The sequence below is a fragment of the Bombina bombina genome, chromosome 4 (genome assembly GCF_027579735.1).
Source record: "Bombina bombina isolate aBomBom1 chromosome 4, aBomBom1.pri, whole genome shotgun sequence".
Lineage (NCBI taxonomy): Eukaryota > Metazoa > Chordata > Amphibia > Anura > Bombinatoridae > Bombina > Bombina bombina.
The window spans coordinates 799,704,430-799,728,120 of NC_069502.1; the positions used below are offsets into that span (position 1 = coordinate 799,704,430).

The following is a 23,691-nucleotide window of genomic DNA, read 5'->3' on the forward strand; positions in this document are numbered from 1 at the left end:
TTGAATAATAAAAACTACAGTTAAACACTAAAAAACTCTAAGCCATCTCCGTGGAGATGTTGCCTGTACAACGGCAAAGAGAATGACTGGGGTAGGCGGAGCCTAGGAGGGATCATGTGACCAGCTTTGCTGGGCTCTTTGCCATTTCCTGTTGGGGAAGAGAATATCCCACAAGTAAGGATGACGCCGTGGACCGGACACACCTATGTTGGAGAAACAGCATTTAAACGTTTATTAGACTGAACGTCAATAGGACTGGTTACCTCAATATCCAAAGAAATTAACACTTCTTTTAATAAAGAACGCATATACTCTATTTTAAATAAATAAGTAGATTTGTCAGTGTCAATATCTGAGGAAGGATCTTCTGTTTCAGATAGATCCTCATCAGAAAAGGATGAATTATTATGTTGTTGGTCATTTGAAATTTCATCAGCTAAATGAGAAGTTTTAAAAGACCTTTAACGTTTATTAGAAGGTGGAAATGCAGACAAAGCCTTCATAATAGAATCAGAAACAAATTCTTTAAAATTTACAGGTATATCATGCACATTAGAAGTTGAAGGAACTGCAACTGGCAATGTACTATTACTGATAGAAACACTATCTGCATGTAAAAGTTTATCATGACAACTATTACAAATGACATTCGGTGGAATAATTTCTACAATTTTACAACAAATGCACTTAGCTTTGGTAGAACCGATGTCAGGCAGCAATGTTCCAGCAGAAACTTCAGAGGCAGAATCAGATTGGGACATCTTGCTCAATGTAAGAGAAAAAACAACATATAAAGCAAAATTATCTATTTCCTTAAATGACAGTTTCAGGAATGGGAAAAAATGCAAAAGCATAGGCCTCTTGATAGAAAAGAAAGCAGGAGGCAAACAACAATGGGGTATTAAAATAATGAAGAAAAAATTGGCGCCAAGTATGACGCACAACGTAACGTAAACTCTTTAGGCGATCAAACACAAAATTCTCACTCTGACATACAGAGCCCTCAACTGCACTGCTCCCCCCTATATCTCAGACCTTGTCTCCAGATACTCTCCCTCCTGTCCCCTTCGGTCTGCTCATGACCTCCTACTCTCCTCTTCTCTGGTCATCTCATCACACTCCCGTTTACAGGACTTCTCCAGACTGGCTGCCATCTTGTGGAACTCTCTGCCTCGCTCCACAAGACTCTCCCCTAGTTAAGAAAGCTTCAAGCGCTCCCTAAAGACTCTACTGTTCAGGGATGCATACAGACTAAGCTAACCTTTCTTTATACCGGCTCCACTCCTCCATTGCTATCCCCTGAACCCCCTTAGCATGTAAGACTAAGAGTTAAGCTGTTTGTAGATCACCTTCTTAAGAGCTGACTACAACAGTGCAACTCTTGGCAGGGCCCTCTACCCATTTGATCCCTATAATTGATTTGTTGTACTCCGTCTTTGTTTATAGCGCTGCGGAATCTGTTGGCGCTCTACAAATAACCGATAATAATAATCCCTCATACACATCACACATGTACACTCACCTGTGCCCTGTATCCTTCAGACACATCACACATGTACACTCACCTGTGCCCTGTATCCCTCAGACACACCACACACGTACACTCACCTGTGCCCTGTATCCCTCAGCCACATCACGCACGTACACTCACCTGTGCCCTGTATCCCTCAGCCACATCACACACGTACACTCACTTGTGCCCTGTATCCCTCAGACACATCCCACACGTACACTCACTTGTGCCCTGTATCCCTCAGACACATCACACATGTACACTCACCTGTGTCCGGTATCCCTCAAGCACATCACACATGTACACTCACCTGTACCCTGTATCTCTCAGACACATCACACATGTACACTCACTTGTGCCCTGTATCCCTCAGACACATCACACACGTACACTCACTTGTGCCCTGTATCCCTCACACACATCACACACGTACACTCACTTGTGCCCTGTATCCCTCAGACACATCACATATGTACACTCACCTGTGCCCTGTATCCCTCAGACACATCACATATGTACACTCACCTGTGCCCTCTATCCCTCAGACACATCACACACGTACACTCACCTGTGCCCTGTATCCATCAGACACATCACATATGTACACTCACCTGTGCACTGTATCCCTCAGACACATCACACACGTAGACTCACTTGTGCCCTGTATCCCTCTGATGCATACAGACTAAGCTAACCTTTCTTTATACCGGCTCCACTCCTCCATTGCTATCCCCTGAACCCCCTTAGCATGTAAGACTAAGAGTTAAGCTGTTTGTAGATCACCTTCTTAAGAGCTGACTACAACAGTGCAACTCTTGGCAGGGCCCTCTACCCATTTGATCCCTATAATTGATTTGTTGTACTCCGTCTTTGTTTATAGCGCTGCGGAATCTGTTGGCGCTCTACAAATAACCGATAATAATAATCCCTCATACACATCACACATGTACACTCACCTGTGCCCTGTATCCTTCAGACACATCACACATGTACACTCACCTGTGCCCTGTATCCCTCAGACACACCACACACGTACACTCACCTGTGCCCTGTATCCCTCAGGCACATCACACACGTACACTCACCTGTGCCCTGTATCCCTCAGCCACATCACACACGTACACTCACCTGTGCCCTGTATCCCTCAGCCACATCACACACGTACACTCACTTGTGCCCTGTATCCCTCAGACACATCCCACACGTACACTCACTTGTGCCCTGTATCCCTCAGACACACCACACACGTACACTCACCTGTGCCCTGTATCCCTCAGGCACATCACACACGTACACTCACCTGTGCCCTGTATCCCTCAGCCACATCACACACGTACACTCACCTGTGCCCTGTATCCCTCAGCCACATCACACACGTACACTCACCTGTGCCCTGTATCCCTCAAGCACATCACACACGTACACTTACCTGTGCCCTGTATCCCTCAAGCACATCACACACGTACACTTACCTGTGCCCTGTATCCCTCAAGCACATCACATATGTACACTCACCTGTGCCCTGTATCCCTCAGACACATCACACATGTACACTCACCTGTACCCTGTATCTCTCTGACACACGTCACACTAGTACACCTACCTGTACTTATATTGTCACATATTTCCTGCTTTGAAGCTTCTGGCATATTTGCTAGCCCCTGATCTTCTGTTTTGTTCTGTGTTACATAAAATGTTAGCATCTTTTACACCAACAAAAATATCAGTAATAGAAATAAATGATTCTTTGCATGGTATCTTTGTAAAAGTTAGTTTAAAACAAAATGTGAAAAACTGTAATTTAAGTTAAAAGCACCCGAGCCTACATCAGTAGCAGTCACATCTGGAAGAAACATCCCATGAAATGACATCAGAACAACAGTAAATACAACCTGTGTCATACAGTAAAGGGAGTTAGCTGGAAATCAGTTACTTTACTTGCTACAAATACAGCCACATTGTAACCAATCAGAATTCCCATATAAGAAGTATTACAGGGTTTTGTGAGGTTTTAAAAATAAAATCCATTTCCCATTGGTTATTAAAACCTCACTATAGCCCAGGTAATTATCTTAACTTGTATTGCCTGTGTGAGAGAGTACCACAGTGATATGATAGAGACATCAAATATATAAAGGGATTTATATCGTTCAAGACAAAAGTATTTTCTCTTTAATAAAAGAGTAAAAATAATAGAAATAATGCAAGTTATCAAGTTTAACCTTTTCACTACTGAGCCATTTCATACCCTTATGCTGAAGCAGTTTTCAGTCTTTTGCATTCATTCGGCTAGATTACGAGTTTTTGTCGGTAAGACTTGCGGTGCTAACGAGCCTTTTTTTCTCACCGCTCACTTAAGACAGCGCTGGTATTACGAGTTTTCTGAATGGCTGCGTTAGCCGCAGAAAAGTGAGCGTTGAGCAAAATTTAGCTCCACATCTCAATTCAATACCAGCGATGCTTAAGAGAGCTGACTAAACGTGCTCGTGCACAATTTCCCCATAGGAAACAATGGGGCTGAGCCGGCTGGAAAAAAAACTAACACCTGCAAAAAAGCAGTGTTCAGCTCCTAACACAGCCCCATTGATTCCTATGGGGAAATACCTTTTATGCCTACATCTAACACCCTAACATGAACCCCAAGTCTAAACACCCTTAACATTACACTTATTAACCCATAATCTGCCGCCCCCGATATCGCCGCCACCTGCATTATATTTATTAACCCCTAATCTGCTGCTCCGGACACCGCCGCCACCTACATTATACCTATGAACCCCTAATCTGCTGCCCCTAACACCGCCGCCACCTACATTATTATTAAACCCTAATCTGCCACCCCCAATGTCGCCGCTACCTACCTACAATTATTAACCCCTAATCTGCCACCCCCAACGTCGCCGCCACTATAATAAAGTTATTAACCCCTAAACCTAAGTCTAACCCTAACCCCCCTAATTTAAATATAATTTAAAATAATCTAAATAAAATTAATACAATTAAATAAATTATTCCTATTTAAAACTAAATACTTACCTGTAAAATAAACCATAAGCTAGCTACAATATAAATAATAATTACATTGTAGCTAGTTTAGGGTTTATTTTTATTTTACAGGCAAGTTTGTATTTATTTTAACTAGGTACAATAGTTATTAAATAGTTATTAACTATTTAATAACTACCTAGCTAAAATAAATACAAAAGTACCTGTAAAATAAATCCTAACCTAAGTTACAATTACACCTAACACTACACTATAATTAAATGAAATCCATAAACTAAATACAATTAAATACAATTAAATCAAATAAACTAAAGTACAAAAAAAAAAAAAACACTAAATTACAGAAAATAAAAAAATAATTGAAATTTTTTAAACTAATTATACCTACTCTAATCCCCCTAATAAAATAAAAAAAGCCCCCCAAAATAATAAAAATCCCTACCCTATACTAAATTACAAATAGCCCTTAAAAGGGCCTTTTGTGGGGCATTGCCCCAAAGTAATCAGCTCTTTTACCTGTAAAAAGAAAATACAATGCCCCCCCCAACATTACAACCCACCACCCACACACCCAACCCTACTCTAAAACCCACCCAATACCCCCTTAATAAAACCTAACACTAACCCCTTGAAGATCACCCTACCTTGAGACGTCTTCACCCAACCGGGCAGAAGTGGTCCTCCAGGCGGCCAGACGTCTTCATCCGACCCGGGCAGAAGAGGTCCTCCAGACGGCCCGAAGTCTTCATCCAGGCGGCATCTTCTATCTTCATCCAAACGGAGCAAAGCGGGTCCATCTTCAAGACATCCGACGCAGAGCATCCTCTTCCATCCGACGACTAACACTAAATGACGGTACCTTTAAGTGACGTCATCCAAGATGGTGTCCCTTCAATTCCGATTGGCTGATAGAAGGTAGAAAAAATTCCTATTGGCTGATGCAATCAGCCAATAGGATTGAACTTTCCGATTGGCTGATAGAATTCTATCAGCCATTCTATCAGCCAATCGGAATTGAAGGGACGCCATCTTGAATGACATCACTTAAAGGTACAGTCATTTAGTGTTAGTCGTCGGATGGAAGAGGATGCTCCGCGTTGGATGTCTTGAAGATGGACCCGCTCCGCTCCGGATGGATGCTGCCTGGATGAAGACTTCTGGCCGTCTGGAGGACCTCTTCTGCCCAGATCGGATGAAGACTTCTGGCCGTCTGGAGGATCTCTTCTGCCTGGATCGGATGAAGACTTCTGGCCGTCTGGAGGACCTCTTCTGCCCGGTTGGATGAAGACGTATCAAGGTAGGGTGATCTTCAAGGGGTTAGTGTTAGGTTTTATTAAGGGGGTATTGGGTGGGTTTTAGAGTAGGGTTGGGTGTGTGGGTGGTGGATTGTAATGTTGGGGGGGTATTGTATTTTTTTTTTTTACAGGTAAAAGAGCTGATTACTTTGGGGCCATGCCCCGCAAAAGGCCTTTTTAAGGGCTATTTGTAATTTAGTATAGGGTAGGGATTTTTATTATTTTGGGGGGCTTTTTTATTTTATTAGGGGGATTAGATTAGTTGTAATTAGTTTAAAATTCTTGTAATTATTTTATTATTTTCTGTAATTTAGTGTGGTTTTTTTGGTACTTTAGTTTATTTAATTTAATTGTAATTAATTGTATTTAGTTTAGGTATTTAAATTAATTATAGTGTAGTGTTAGGTGTAATTGTAACTTAGGTTAGGATTTAGTTTACAGTTACTTTTGTATTTATTTTAGCTAGGTAGTTATTAAATAGTTAATAACTATTTAATAACTATTGTACCTAGTTAAAATAAATACAAAAGTTGCCTGTAAAATAAATATAAACCTAAGCTAGCTACAATGTAACTATTAGTTATATTGTAGCTAGCTTAAGGGTTTATTTTATAGGTAAGTATTTAGTTTTAAATAGGAATAATTTATTTAATTGTAGCAATTTTATTTAGATATTTTTACATTATATTTAAGTTAGGGGGGGTTAGGGTTAGACTTAGATTTAGGGGTTAATACATTTAATATAGTGTCGGCGACGTTGGGGGCGGCAGATTAGGGGTTAATACATGTAGGTAGGTGTCGGCGATGTTAGGGACGGCAGATTAGGGGTTAATAAAATTCAACTAATGTTTGCGAGGCGGGAGTGCGGCGGTTTAGGGTTTAATATATTTATTAAAGAGGCAGCGATGTCCGGTCGGCAGATTAGGGGTTAAAAATCTTAGTTAAGTGTTTGGGATGTGGTGGGGGGGGGGCTTGGTTTAGGGGTTAATAGGTAGTTTATGGGTGTTAGTGTACTTTTTAGCACTTTAGTTAAGAGTTTTATGTTATGACATTAGCCCATAAAACTCTTAACTACTGACTTTTAAATGCGGTAGGAGTCTTGACAGGAGAGGCTGTACCGCTCAGTTTTTCCAAGACTCCTAATACCGGCGTTAGGAAAATCCCATTGAAAAGATAGGATACGCAATTGACGTAAGGGGATTTGCGGTATGCTCGAGTCGCGGAAAAAAAGTGAGCGGTACACCTGTACCTGCCAGACTCATAATACCAGCGGGCGCTAAAAAGCAGCGTTGGGACCTCTCAACGCTGCTTTTTAAGGCTAACGCAAGACTCGTAATCTAGGCGATTGTATTTAGAATTCAGCCCTACATTAGTAATATCACAATCACCACAAATAACAGGTGAGTTTTCATCTATGTGTTTTATTGAGGGGGAATAGGGACTCTAAAAGTGAGACACGTCACACATATACACACTCACCTGTGCTATTCTAGTATTCCAACAGCCCCTGGAAACATGCACAGACACACAACACAATCTCCCTCACACACACACAGTAAAATCCTGATTATTTTATACAAACATATACAATATTAGAGAGGGGATCGTGGTCTTTCTTACTAAGGGTCAGATTACAAGTGGAGCACAATTTAATGCTCCCACTTGTTAACTGCGCTAGAAGTAATTTTTTTTGTGTGGGTTGCGCTCATATTATGAGTTGAAAGTAAACTGTTAGCTCACGCGCTAACCCGAAGAGCATAAAAAGCTGAAATCAGGATATTGTGCATACAATAACCTATTCCTCCATAGAAGTTAATGGAGTAAAAACGGGGGTGGGGGGGTACCCTACTGGCGCACAAACCTGATCCCATATTCTCAAGTGCTCTAACATGACACGAAAATATAAATATTTCACATTCCTATGTTCTTCACATAGAAGAATATGTTCTATTTATTCATCAATACATAATGCACGCAATTATGCGCTGGTATTTGAAGTGGAGCACAAAGCAAACTATTGCATGTTAGCTTTACTCTCAATAGAGTGCACTTCCTTAGGCTCCAATGGGAACCTTGTTCTCATGCGGTGAGACACGGCAGAGAATCTAGCGCAGCAAAGGGGGCAAGTCATGCAGCGATGGGCAGCAAAGTGTAAATAATATATGTGTGTGTGTGTGTGTGTATATATGTGTATATATATACACACACCACAACATTTTAAATTAGGGGTAGATAAAAGGCGAGTTTAAAATCCTCCACTACGCACAAAATATAGAAAAAATAACTCATTGTGTAGTTCATTAACAAATCTAGACAGGCCCAGAGGCTTGTTTTCCCACAGAAAACCTCTGAATTACATTGTTTCCAATGCAGCAAAGGATTCTGGGTAAGATATGCAAATTAAGTACACAATGACACACCTTTTTACTTCAGTCTGCTTTTCAGCAGGTTCCCTTTATGTCAAAGTATTGCTGTTCACACAGCTTATAAACTTAATTTAAAATGTTGTTGTATTCTGCCTGGAATCAACTTCACCCAGCAGTGATTCTAACCTTCTCCCAGCTGATGAGTGGCAAAAACCACGAAACAGTCTTTCCTGGGATGGTTATGAATCACTGCACTAACCCTAGCTAAGTTTATAAGCTGTGTGAACAGCAATACTTTGGCATAAAGGGAACCTGCTGAAAAGCAGACTGAAGTAAAAAGGTGTGTCATTGTGTACTTAATTTGCATATCTTACCCAGAATCCTTTGCTGCATTGGAAACAATGTAATTCAGAGGTTTTCTGTGGGAAAACAAGCCTCTGGGCCTGTCTAGATTTGTTAATGAACTACACAATGAGTTATATATATATATATATATATATATATACACACACACACATACATTAACATGTACATACATATATATGTATATAAGCATACACGGTACATATATACACACACATACACTATACATATAAATTTGTTCCCCATAGGCTGCAATGTAGAGGCACTTTTCAGTGCCTTTTTTTTCTAACACCCCAAATCCCCTAACTTTAATCACTAAAACCTGCTTTGAGCAGTTATTTTACAAATTAAAGATGCTCATCAATTTATTTTAAACAACACAACCTTATTTGGGGGGCAATTACTTAATTGCATATTAAGTTAATTTCACCAGATATTTCTCTCAAATCCTTTGTCTATATAAGGATCAATATTGCATTTTTCAAATGGTTGTGTAGAATGTGAGAATACAGCATGTCTTATAGAGAGTGAAATACTCAGAAATGCTGATACAGCACTAAACTAATGTATCTACCAATATAACATAATATTCTATGTCATTTGTATTAGAGAAATGTATCCTATACAAATGTTTTAGAAAAGTTTGTTCAAAATAAAAATAAAAACAATGTTTAAACACACTCATTCATATATATGATGACTAACTCTGAACAAAATGGGTGGAGTTATACAATCGGACCGGAACCTTAAATAGAGCCAAAATACACACTAACTATACAAGTCTTGATAAAGGCGCATGAGATCGCTGAAACACGTAGACAGACTATCCAGTGTGGATTACAAAGGCTCCAGAGAACCAGGATTTCAAAGAGGCACACTCCCCCCACGATCCGGTTACCCGATTGGCCTCAAACAAGTCACGTGGAACGGACGACGTCAGGGATAGGAAGTAAGCCGCCGGGAAACTTTTTTCTCAAACAGAGACGCTGATCCTCCCTCAACAAGGTAAAAAACCCAGTAACGAGCAGCTTCCCAGGACCCCTGTAAACACACCGAGGTTAGATCAATCGGAGGTCCGGTTAGGGGGAGTGCAACCTTACCGTTGCTCAATACTTCCGTCATTCGGTGATACCGAAATTCAAGGAATACAGTTGTGGCCACAACTTTTGTAACAAATTATACGAACTGCATACATAATTTCAAGGATCAATACATGTATATATGAGAAAGTGTGTTCTGGATTTCGATACAATATTAGAACTTGAAACAGTCTTTTTCATATATGAAGTTTTTACACATGGGATCAAACAAGATTGTATATATGTCTTTTATATGAATGTTTTTGAATTATAGGGTACAAGCAATTGTCAGACACAGATATTAAGACACAAGGTTAACAACATCAAAAAAACATTGGTGAATATCTAAAACTACTCTCGATCTGTGTAAAAATTTTTAAATAATAGAATTTAATTTCAATTTTTATTTTTTATGTTATTTTATGTCATTTTTGTTATTTATATGGATGCAAGTAAACTATTTTAAGTACATATACGTTTAGTGTCATTTCTATTAACACAAGGATAATATATCCCATGGTCCAACATTTAGGAGTGTCAATTTAATAATATCTATTTATCTTTTGATAAAGGGAAAGTTGATCTTAGATGTGTATAGCACAAGCTGAATACAGACGTTTAACAGATTATAGAGTATAGAACATATTAGTCACCAATATAAGTTCACTATCACTATTTAAGAATAAGTTGTATACACACTTGTAGAGTATAGAAAGGTATTAATAATACCACGGATGCACATAGGTTTATAAGAAACTGATTAGTTATGACATCAGTTGTTAATTATAACATTTAATAAAGAATAAAACGAATTTTATAGGCACAACACTATAACAGATAATACAATTAATTATCACCAAACACTGTCCTACTCACAGCTAGTTTGTGCTATGTGTACCTGGTCAGGAAAGAGCTGATATCTGACCGGAAAAACCCTTCTAGGCTAGTTGGGCTACTGGAACTGCCGACTGGCCTCACCACACAGTGTCGGTTACCGCCCGAACCACTCGCAGCTGGCCGGGCTCCTGGAACTCCTGGTTGGCAGCATTAAGACGGACACCCGCTAACTTTACCCCCGGTCGCTCCTGCGGCCCTTTGCCCCAGAGCTCCACTCTTTTGGGGATTGGTAGCCCCTAGGGAGGACAAGAGGTGGGGGAATTCCCAGAGGAGAGCTACTTTGGAAACCAGGGATTTGGACACCCCTACCCCCCCATATTTAACGGTCTGTAACTCCGGTCCCCAGAAACGAATCACACCTAGGGCATCTGGGGACAGAGGGTTTTCAAATGGCACCCTGGTAGTGCCGCCGCTCCCCCGGGATCACCCCGAAAACACCACCTCTGTGTACTGGGACTATGTGAGACTGTGCCTGCTATGGCTGACACCAGCCTGTCTAGAGGGGCGGGAATTGCGGGAGATTTGGGAGTGAGATAAGACCCTGTGTTTGTGTATAAAAGGAGTGTGTGTTTCCCAATAAAATCAGTTCTTGTTTTTACCTGAATGCTAGTCTGTCTAGTTAATTTGGGTGGGGATTGCTATAATCACTTTCCTCGCTACATAGTGGCTTGTTCCCGGTTCTAGGTGTCAGAAGGAACCGTTTGGCAGAGCTACCTAGTCTGGGTAGCCAGTGTCCGCCACTTTCTCTGCTACATAGCGACCTGTTGTCAGGGAGAGGAAGGACCCTCTGGCAGAGCTACCCAGTTGGGGGAACCAGAGTCTGCCACAGGGTGGAAGCCTGAATACTGGTGTTGTCGGGTATCAGGCTGGGCTACTGGCTGTAATCGCTTGGCGGCTACACAGCTGCAGTCGGCAGGGAGGAAGCAGGACCCTTTGGACGGAGCTACCCAGTCGGGGTATCCGTCACAATCGAAAATGTATTTTGTAATTTATTTTTTATTTGTTTTGTGACTTTTTTGTTTCCCAAAACAGTTAACCAGGGCTCTGATGACGCAGTAATCATTGTAGCGTACTTTCAACTTGTAATAAGAACAGATGCCAGTAAATAGCTGAGATAAAATTCCTTATCGCTCATGTATAAATGTTAACGTGCCCCTCGTAATCTGCCCTAAATGTATCTAAAATAAATGTTTCACCCACGGGCTGCATCCCTGCATTTGCACGTGCGTCTTCACAGCTCATTAAAATATGCAATTCAACTGCGTACACTATTGCACATTTTCATAGTCATTGCTGCTGCCACTTCTCAACTGGGTATTTATCACTAATAATAGTTGGTTCTGTCTTTAATGATGTAATTTCCCTTTAAATTTTTCCCACGTAAAAATAAATATTACAAAGCTGTTTCTCTGCTGGTCTTTCACATGTATTATAGAAGGTTCAAGTACAATGCCCCTTTAACTCAAAATATACAGACAGGACATACAGATGAGTAGATCATATAGTGCTATGGGATTTATTTTATGCTCCTAAATACTCCTAATACTGATGTATCTGCAGCTGATCACATGACAACAGTAATGATTATACTCTGGCAGATATAAATGACAGCAGCTGTATAGGGCTTGGGCTCCATATGATGAGGATAAATAAACACTAGGCAGTGAGTATCAGGCTATATTGTGACACTCAGTGTGTGATTGAGGAGACACCCTGACTGAAAATATAATGTACAGCACTTACAGACAATAAGATATAAAAACCAGGCAATACCCCATAAACAGAAGACACGTCACACACACGTGCACTTACCTGCATTGTCACACACGTGCACTTACCTTCACTGTCACACATGTGCACTTACCTTCATTGTCACTGTCACACAATTCCTGCATTGGAGCTTCCAGCTGACACATTACACTCAGATCTTCTGTTTTGACATCTACGTCAGTATTAATGTCATCTGTAAGAACATTTATTGCAGACAATATTTCATTTCACCCCAAAGGCAACTAATGTTTAACACAGTAATGGGTACTTAATTGCCATACACTTAAAGGGATAGTCTACTTGAAAATTGTTATTGTTTAAAACAATAGACAATGCCTTTATTACCCATAACAAACACAGTTATATTAATACACTTTTTACCTCTGTGATCACCTTGTACCTAAGTCTATGTAGATGGCCCCCCTTATTTCAGTTTATTTCACAATCTTGCATTTCAACCAATTAGTGCTGTTCCTGCATAATCATTATCATTCTACACGGGAGTGAGCACAATGTTATCCATATGATACACATGAACTAGCACTGTATGGCTGTAAAAATCTAATAAAAGGCACTGAGATAAGAGATGGCCTGCAGGGGCTTAGAAACAGGTAAACTGAGTTTATAAAGTATATTAATATAACAATGTTATCCATATGACACACATGAACTAGCACTGTATGGCTGTAAAAGGCTAATAAAAGGCACTGAGATAAGAGGGGCTTAGAAACAGGTAAACTGAGGTTATAAAGTATATTAATATAACAATGTTATCCATATGACACACATGAACTAGCACTGTATGGCTGTAAAAGGCTAATAAAAGGCGCTGAGATAAGAGATGGCCTGCAGGGGCTTAGAAACAGGTAAACTGAGGTTATAAAGTATATTAATATAACAATGTTATCCATATGACACACATGAACTAGCACTGTATGGCTGTAAAAGGCTAATAAAAGGCACCGAGATAAGAGATGGCCTGCAGGGGCTTAGAAAACATAATTTATGTAAGAACTTACCTGATAAATTCATTTCTTTCATATTAGCAAGAGTCCATGAGCTAGTGACGTATGGGATATACATTCCTACCAGGAGGGGCAAAGTTTCCCAAACCTTAAAATGCCTATAAATACACCCCTCACCACACCCACAATTCAGTTTAACGAATAGCCAAGAAGTGGGGTGATAAGAAATAAGTGCGAAAGCATATAAAATAGGGAATTGGAATAATTGTGCTTTATACAAAAAAATCAAAACCATCACAAAAAAGGGCGGGCCTCATGGACTCTTGCTAATATGAAAGAAATGAATTTATCAGGTAAGTTCTTACATAAATTATGTTTTCTTTCATGTAATTAGCAAGAGTCCATGAGCTAGTGACGTATGGGATAATGATTACCCAAGATGTGGATCTTTCCACACAAGAGTCACTAGAGAGGGAGGGATAAAATAAAGACAGCCAATTCCTGCTGAAAATAATCCACACCCAGAATAAAATTTAATGAAAAAACATAAGCAGAAGATTCAAACTGAAACCACTGCCTGAAGTACGTTTCTACCAAAAACTGCTTCAGAAGAAGAAAACACATGAAAAATGGTAGAATTTAGTAAAAGTATGCAAAGAGGACCAAGTTGCTGTTTTGCAAATCTGATCAACCGAAGCTTCATTCTTAAATGCCCAGGAAGTAGAAACTGACCTAGTAGAATGAGCTGTAATCCTTTGAGGCGGAGTGTTACCCGACTCAACATAGGCATGATGAAATAAAGATTTCAACCAAGATGCCAAAGAAATGGCAGAAGCTTTCTGGTCTTTTCTAGAACCGGAAAAGATGACAAATAGACTAGAAGTCTTTCGGAAAGACTTAGTAGCTTCAACATAATATTAGAAAGCTCTAACAGCATCCAAAGAATGCAATGATTTCTCCTTAGAATTCATAGGATTAGGACATAATGAAGGAACCACAATTTCTCTACTAATGTTGTTAGAATTCACAACCTTAGGTAAAAAAATCAAAAGAAGTTCGCAGCACCGCCTTATCCTGATGCAAAATCAGAAAAGGAGACTCACAAAAAAAGAGTAGATAATTCAGAGACTCTTCTGGCAGAAGAGATGGCCAAAAGAAACAAAACTTTCCAAGAAAGTTATATAACGACCAAAGAATGCATGGGTTCAAAAGGAGGAGCTTGAAGAGCCCCCAGAACCAAATTCAAACTCCAAGGAGGAGAAATTGACTTAATGACAAGTTTTATACGAACCAAAGGTTGTACAAAACAATGAATATCAGGAAGATTAGCAATCCTTCTGTGAAAAAGAACAGAAAGAGCAGAGATTGGTCTTACAAGAAACTTGCGGACAAACCTTTATCTAAACCATCCTGAAGAAATATAAGTCTTCCAGACTCTATAATATATCTCTCTAGATACAGATTTACGAGCCTGTCACATAGTATCAATCACAGAGTCAGAGAAACCTCTTTGACCAAGAATCAAGCGTTCAAACTCCACACCTTAAAACTAAGGTTTTGAGATCCTGATGGAAAAAAGAACCTTGAGACAGAAAGACTGGTCTTAACGGAAGAGTCCACAGCCGGCAAGAGGCCATCCGGACAAGATCCGCATACCAAAACCTGTGAGGCCATGCTGGAGCTACCAGCAGGACAAACGAGCATTCCTTTAGAATATTGGAGAATACCCTTGGAAGAAGAACTAGAGGCAGAAAGATATAGGCAGGATGACACTTGTAAATGCATCCACTGCCTCCGCCCGAGGATCCCGGGATCCGGACAGATACCAGGGAAGTTTCTTGTTTAGATGAGAAGCCATCAGATCTATTTCTGGGAGTTCCCACATTTGAACAATCTGAGGAAATACCTCTGGGTGAAGACCATTCGCCCAGGTGCAACGTTTGGCGACTGAGATAATCCGCTTTCCAATTGTCCATACCTGGGATATGAACCGCAGAGATTAGACAGGAGCTGGATTCCGCCCAAACCAAAATTCAAGATACTTCTTTCATAGCTAGAGGACTGTGAGTCCCTCCTTGATGATTGATGTATGCCACAGTTGTGACATTGTCTATCTGAAAACAAATGAACAACTCTCTCTTCAGAAGAGGTCAAGACTGAAGAGCTCTGAAAATTGCACGGAGTTCCAAAATATTGATCGGAAATCTCACCTCCTGAGATTCCCAAACCCCTTGTGCCGTCAGATACCCCCACACAGCTCCCCAACCTGTAAGACTTGCATCTGTTGAGATTATAGTCCAGGTCGGAAGAACAAGAAGCCCCCTGAACTAAACGATGGTGATCTGTCCACCATGTCAGAGAGTGTCGTATAATCGGTTTAAAGATATTAATTGAGATATCTTTGAGTAATCCCTGCACCATTGGTTCAGCATACAGAGCTGAAGAGGTCGCATGTGAAAATGAGCAAAGGAGATCGCATCTGATGCGGCAGTCCTAAGACCAAAAAATTTCCATGCATAAGGCTACCAAAGGGAATGATTGTGACTGAAGGTTTTGACAAGCTGATATCAATGTTAAACTTCTCTTGTCTGACAAGGACAGAGTCATAGACACTGAATCTATCTAGAAACCTAAAAAGGTTACCCTTGTCTGAGGAATCAATGAACTGATTGGTAAAATGATCCTCCAACCATGAACTTGAAGAAACAACACAAGTCGATTCGTATGAGATTCTTCGAAAATGAGAAGACTGAGCAAGTACCCAGATATCGTCCAATAAGGAAATACCAAAACCCTGTTCTCTGATTACAGAAAGAAGGGCACCGAGAACCAAAAAAATTCTTGGAACTGAGGCTAGGCCAAACGGTAGAGCCACAAAACTGGTAATGCTTGTCTAAAAAGAGAATCTCAGACACTAAAGTGATCTGGATGAATCGGAATATGCAGATACACATCCTGTAAATCTATTGTAGACATATAATGCCCTTGCTAAACAAAAGGCAGGATAGTCCTACAGTAACCATCTTGAATGTTGGTATCCTTACATAACAATTCAATATTGATAGATCCGGAACTGGTCTGAAGGAATTGACCTTCTTTGGTACAATGAAGAGATAAAATAAAACCCCAGCCCCTGTTCCAGAACTGGAACTGGCATAATTACTCCAGCCAACTCTAGATCTGAAACACATTTCAGAAATGCTGAGCCTTTGCTGTGTTAACTGGGACACGGAAAAGAAAAAAATCTCTTAGCAGGAGGCCTCAACTGAAGCCAATTCTGTACCTTTCTGAAACAATGTTCTGAAACCAGAGATTGAGAACGGAATTGATCCAAATATCTTTGAAGAAAACATAATCTGCCCCATACCAGCTGAGCTGGAATAAGGTCCGCACCTTCATGGGTACTTAGGAGCTGGCTATAGGTTTTCTATAAGGCTTGGATATATTCCAAACTGAAAATAGTTTCCAAACTGATATCTTTCCTGAGGATGAAGGATCAGGCTTTTGTTCCTTATTATGAGGAAAGGAACGAAAATGATTATTAGACCTAAATTTACCTTAGATTTTTTATCCTTTGGTAAAAAAAGTTCCCTTCCTTCCAGAAACAGTTGAGATAATAATTTATTACCCTGGAAAGAAAGGGAAAGCAAAGGTGACTTAGAAGACATATCAGCATTCCAAGTTTAATCCATAAAGCTTTTCTAGCTAAAATAGCTAGAGACATATACCTGACATCAACTCTAATGATATCAAAAGATGGTATCACCAACAAAATTATTAGCATGTTATAGAATAATAATAATGCTATAAAATTATGATCTGTTACTTGTTGCGCTAAAGCTTCTAACCAAAAAGTTGAGGCTGCAGCAACATCCGCTAAAAATTTAGCAGGTCTAAGAAGATTACCTGAACATAAGTAAGCTTTTCTTAGAAAGGATTCAATTTTCCTATCTAAAGGATCCTTAAATGAAGTACTATCTGCCGTAGGAATAGTAGCACATTTAGCAGGAGTAGAGACAGCCCCATAACCTTAGGGATTTTGTCCCCAAAAAAACTCTAATCTGTCAGATGGCACAGGATATAATTGCTTAAACGTTTGGAAGGAGTAAAAGAATTACCCAAATTATTCCATTCCCTGGAAATTACTTCAGAAATAGCATCAGGGAGATTAAACACTTCTGGAATAACTACAGGAGATTTAAAAACCTTATTTAAACGTTTAGATTTAGTATCAAGAGGACCAGAATCCTCTATTTCTAATGCAATTAATACTTCTTTAAATAAAGAACGAATAAATTCCATCTTGAACAAATACAAAGATTTATCAGCATCAACCTCTGAGACAGAAACCTCTGAACCAGAAGAACCATTATCAGTATCAGAATGATGATGTTCATTTAAAAATTCATCTGAAAAAAGAGAAGTTTTAAAAGACTTTTATGTAAACTAGAAGGAGAAATAACAGACATAGCCTTCTTAATGGATTTAAAAAATAAAATCTCTTATGTTTATCAGGAACACTCTGAAAATTAGATGTTGACGGAACAGCAACAGGTAATGTAACAGTACTAAAGGAAATTTTATCTGCATTAATAAGTTTGTCATGACATGCAATACAAACAACAGCTGGAGAAACAGACACCAAAAATTATAGCAGATACACTTAGCTTGGTAGCTCCAGCACTAGACAGCGATTTTCCTGTAGTATCTTCTGACTCAGATGCAACGTGAGACATCTTGCAATATGTAAGAGAAAAAAAAAACAACATATAAAGCAAAATTGATCAAATTCCTTAAATGACAGTTTCAGGAATGGGAAAAAATGCCAAAGAACAAGCTTCTAGCAACCAGAAGCAATGAAAAAATAAGACTTAAATAATGTGGAGACAAAAGCGACGCCCTTATTTTTTAGCGCCAAATAAGACGCCCACATTATTTGGCGCCTAAATGCTTTTGGCGCCAAAAATGACGCCACATCCGGAACGCCGACATTTTTGGCGCAAAATAACGTCAAAAAATGACGCAACTTCCGGCGACACGTATGACGCCGGAAACGGAAAATAATTTTTGCGCCAAAAAAGTCCGCGCCAAGAATGACGCAATAAAATGAAGCATTTTCAGCCCCCGCGAGCCTAACAGCCCACAGGGAAAAAAGAGTCAAATTTTTGAAGGTAAGAAAAAATGATTAATTCAAATGCATTATCCCAAATATGAAACTGACTGTCTGAAAAATAAGGAAAGTTGAACATTCTGAGTCAAGGCAAATAAATGTTTGAATACATATATTTAGAACTTTATAAACAAAGTGCCCAACCATAGCTTAGAGTGTCACAGAAAATAAGATTTACTTACCCCAGGACACTCATCTACATGTTTGTAGAACCAGTACTGAAACGAGAATCAGCAGAGGTAATGGTATATATAAGAGTATATCGTCGATCTGAAAAGGGAGGTAAGAGATGAATCTCTACGACCGATAACAGAGAACCTATGAAATAGACCCCGTAGAAGGAGATCACTGCATTCAAATAGGCAATACTCTCCTCACATCCCTCTGACATTCACTGCACGCTGAGAGGAAAACCGGGCTCCAACTTGCTGCGGAGCGCATATCAACGTAGAATCTAGCACAAACTTACTTCACCACCTCCATCGGAGGCAAAGTTTGTAAAACTGAATTGTGGGTGTGGTGAGGGGTGTATTTATAGGCATTTTAAGGTTTGGGAAACTTCGCCCCTCCTGGTAGGAATGTATATCCCATACGTCACTAGCTCATGGACTCTTGCTAATTACATGAAAGAAATTATGTTTTCTTTCATGTAATTAGCAAGAGTCCATGAGCTAGTGACGTATGGGATAATGACTACCCAAGATGTGGATCTTTCCACGCAAGAGTCACTAGAGAGGGAGGGATAAAATAAAGACAGCCAATTCCGCTGAAAAATAATCCACACCCAAAATAAAGTTTAAATTTTATAATGAAAAAAACTGAAAACATAAGCAGAAGATTCAAACTGAAACAGCTGCCTGAAGTACTTTTCTACCAAAAACAGTTCAGAAGAAGAAAACACATCAAAATGGTAGAATTTAGTAAAAGTATGCAAAGAAGACCAAGTTGCTGCTTTGCAAATCTGATCAACTGAAGCTTCATTCCTAAACGCCCAGGAAGTAGAAACTGACCTAGTAGAATGAGCTGTAATCCTTTGAGGCGGAGTTTTACCCGACTCGACATAAGCATGATGAATTAAAGATTTCAACCAAGATGCCAAAGAAATGGCAGAGGCCTTCTGACCTTTCCTAGAACCGGAAAAGATAACAAATAAGACTAGAAGTCTTTCGGAAATTCTTAGTAGCTTCAACATAATATTTCAAAGCTCTAACTACATCCAAAGAATGCAATGATTTCTCCTTAGAATTCTTAGGATTAGGACATAATGAAGGAACCACAATTTCTCTACTAATGTTGTTGGAATTCACAACCTTCGGTAAAAATTTAAAAGAAGTTCACAACACCGCCTTATCCTGGTGAAAAATCAGAAAAGGAGACTCACAAGAAAGAGCAGATAATTCAGAAACTCTTCTGGCAGAAGAGATGGCCAAAAGGAACAAAACTTTCCAAGAAAGTAATTTAATGTCCAATGAATGCATAGGTTCAAACTGAGGAGCTTGAAGAGCCCCCAGAACCAAATTCAAACTCCAAGGAGGAGAAATTGACTTAATGACAGGTTTTATACGAACCAAAGCTTGTACAAAACAATGAATATCAGGAAGATTAGCAATCTTTCTGTGAAAAAGAACAGAAAGAGCAGAGATTTGTCCTTTCAAGGAACTTGCAGACAAACCTTTATCCAAACCATCCTGAAGAAACTGTAAAATTCTCGGAATTCTAAAAGAACGCCAGGAAAAATGATGAGAAAGACACCAAGAAATATAAGTCTTCCAGACTCTATAATATATCTCCCTAGATACAGATTTACAAGCCTGTAACATAGTATTAATCACAGAGTCAGAGAAACCTCTTTGACCAAGAATCAAGCGTTCAATCTCCATACCTTTAAATTTAAGGATTTGAGATCCTGATGGAAAAAAGGACCTTGCGACAGAAGGTCTTGTCTTAACGGAAGAGTCCACGGTTGGCAAGAGGCCATCCGGACAAGATCCGCATACCAAAACCTGTGAGGCCATGCTGGAGCTACCAGCAGAACAAACGAGCATTCCTTCAGAATCTTGGAGATTACTCTTGGAAGAAGAACTAGAGACGGAAAGATATAGGCAGGATGATACTTGCAGGGAAGTGACAATGCATCCACTGCTTCCGCTTGAGGATCCCTGGATCTTGACAGATACCTGGGAAGTTTCTTGTTTAGATGAGAGGCCATCAGATCTATTTCTGGAAGTCCCCACATTTGAACAATCTGAAGAAATACCTCTGGGTGAAGAGACCATTCGCCCGGATGTAACGTTTGGCGACTGAGATAATCCGCTTCCCAATTGTCTATACCTGGGATATGAACCGCAGAAACTAGACAGGAGCTGGATTCCGCCCATACCAGAATTCGAGATACTTCTTTCATAGCCAGAGGACTGCGAGTCCCTCCTTGATGATTGATGTATGCCACAGTTGTGACATTGTCTGTCTGAAAACAAATGAATGATTCTCTCTTTAGAAGAGGCCAAGACTGAAGAGCTCTGAAAATTGCACGGAGTTCCAAAATATTGATCGGTAATCTCACCTCCTGAGATTCCCAAACCCCTTGTGCTGTCAGAGACCCCCACACAGCTCCCCAACCTGTAAGACTTGCATCTGTTGAAATTACAGTCCAGGTCGGAAGAACAAAAGAAGCCCCCTGAACTAAACGATGGTGATCTGTCCACCACGTCAGAGAGTGTCGTACAATCGGTTTTAAAGATATTAATTGAGATATGTTTGTGTAATCCCTGCACCACTGGTTCAGCATACAGAGCTGAAGAGGTCGCATGTGAAAACGAGCAAAGGGGATTGCGTCCGATGCAGCAGTCATAAGACCTAGAATTTCCATGCATAAGGCTACCGAAGGGAATGATTGTGACTGAAGGTTTCGACAAGCTGATATCAATTTTAGACGTCTCTTGTCTGTCAGAGACAGAGTCATGGACACTGAATCTATCTGGAAACCTAAAAAGGTTACCCTTGTCTGAGGAATCAATGAACTTTTTGGTAAATTGATCCTCCAACCATGATCTTGAAGAAACAACACAAGTCGATTCATATGAGATTCTGCTAAATGTGAAGACTGAGCAAGTACCAAGATATCGTCCAAATAAGGAAATACCACAATACCCTGTTCTCTGATTACAGACAGAAGGGCACCGAGAACCTTTGTAAAAATTCTTGGAGCTGTTGCTAGGCCAAACGGCAGAGCCACAAACTGGTAATGCTTGTCTAGGAAAGAGAATCTCAGAAACTGATAGTTATCTGGATGAATCGGAATATGCAGATATGCATCCTGTAAATCTATTGTAGGCATATAATGCCCTTGCTGAACAAAAGGCAGGATAGTCCTTACAGTTACCATTTTGAATGTTGGTATCCTTACATAACGATTCAATATTTTTAGATCCAGAACTGGTCTGAAGGAATTCTCCTTCTTTGGTACAATGAAGAGATTTGAATAAAACCCCAGCCCCTGTTCCAGAACTGGAACTGGCATAATTACTCCAGCCAACTCTAGATCTGAAACATATTTCAGAAATGCTTGAGCCTTCGCTGGATTTACTGGGACACGGGAAAGAAAAAATCTCTTTGCAGGAGGCCTTATCTTGAAGCCAATTCTGTAACCTTCTGAAACAATGTTCTGAATCCAAAGATTGTGAACGGAATTGATCCAAATTTCTTTGAAAAAATGTAATCTGCCCCCTACCAGCTGAGCTGGAATGAGGGCCGCACCTTCATGTGGACTTAGGAGCTGGCTTTGATTTTCTAAAAGGCTTGGATTTATTCCAGACTGGAGATGGTTTCCAAACTGATACCGCTCCTGAGGATGAAGGATCAGGCTTTTGTTCCTTGTTGTGACGAAAGGAACGAAAACGATTATTAGACCTAAATTTACCTTTAGATTTTTTATCCTGTGGTAAAAAAGTTCCTTTCCCTCCAGTAACAGTTGAGATAATAGAATCCAACTGAGAACCAAATAATTTATTACCCTGGAAAGAAAGGGAAAGCAGAGTAGACTTAGAAGACATATCAGCATTCCAAGTTTTAAGCCATAAAGCTCTTCTAGCTAAAATAGCTAGATACATATACCTGACATCAACTCTAACGATATCAAAGATGGCATCACAAATAAAATTATTAGCATGTTGAAGAAGAATAATAATGCTATGAGAATTATGATCTGTTACTTGTTGCGCTAAAGCTTCTAACCAAAAAGTTGAAGCTGCAGCAACATCCGCTAAAGATATAGCAGGTCTAAGAAGATTACCTGAACACAAGTAAGCTTTTCTTAGAAAGGATTCAATTTTCCTATCTAAAGGATCCTTAAAGGAAGTACCATCTGCCGTAGGAATAGTAGTACGCTTAGCAAGAGTAGAGACAGCTCCATCAACCTTAGGGATTTTGTCCCAAAACTCTAATCTGTCAGATGGCACAGGATAGAATTGCTTAAAACGTTTAGAAGGAGTAAATGAATTACCCAAATTATTCCATTCCCTGGAAAATACTTCAGAAATAGCACCAGGGACAGGAAAAACTTCTGGAATAACTACAGGAGATTTAAAAACCTTATCTAAACGTTTAGATTTAGTATCAAGAGGACCAGAATCCTCAATTTCTAATGCAATTAGGACTTCTTTAAGTAAAGAACGAATAAATTCCATTTTAAATAAATATGAAGATTTATCAGCATCAACCTCTGAGACAGAATCCTCTGAACCAGAAGAACCATTATCAGAATCAGAATGATGATGTTCATTTAAAAATTCATCTGAAAAATGAAAAGTTTTAAAAGACTTTTTACATTTACTAGAAGGAGGAATAACAGACATAGCCTTCTTAATGGATTTAGAAACAAAATCTCTTATGTTATCAGGAACACTCTGAGTATTAGATGTTGACGGAACAGCAACAGGTAATGTAACTTTACTAAAGGAAATATTATCTGCATTAACAAGTTTGTCATGACATTCAATACAAACAACAGCTGGAGGAACAGCTACCAAAAGTTTACAGCAGATACACTTAGCTTTGGTAGCTCCAGCACCAGGCAGCAATTTTCCAGAAGTATCTTCTGACTCAGTTTCAACGTGGGACATCTTGCAATATGTAATAGAAAAAAACAACATATAAAGCAAAATTGATCAAATTCCTTAAATGACAGTTTCAGGAATGGGAAAAAATGCCAGTGAACAAGCTTCTAGCAACCAGAAGCAATAAATAATGAGACTTAAATAATGTGGAGA

The 23,691-nt window shown here is 39.6% G+C and overlaps 1 protein-coding gene across 1 annotated transcript in view; it reads right to left on the minus strand.

Annotated features, from left to right (window-relative positions):
* The window catches only part of LOC128657017 (oocyte zinc finger protein XlCOF6-like), a 119,111-nt gene that overhangs the window by 69,417 nt on the left and 26,003 nt on the right, over nt 1-23,691 (minus strand). The window contains exon 8 of the mRNA XM_053711241.1: nt 12,384-12,482. Within this exon, the coding sequence (XP_053567216.1) occupies nt 12,384-12,482 (99 nt within the window). The remainder of the gene's footprint in view (nt 1-12,383; nt 12,483-23,691) is intronic.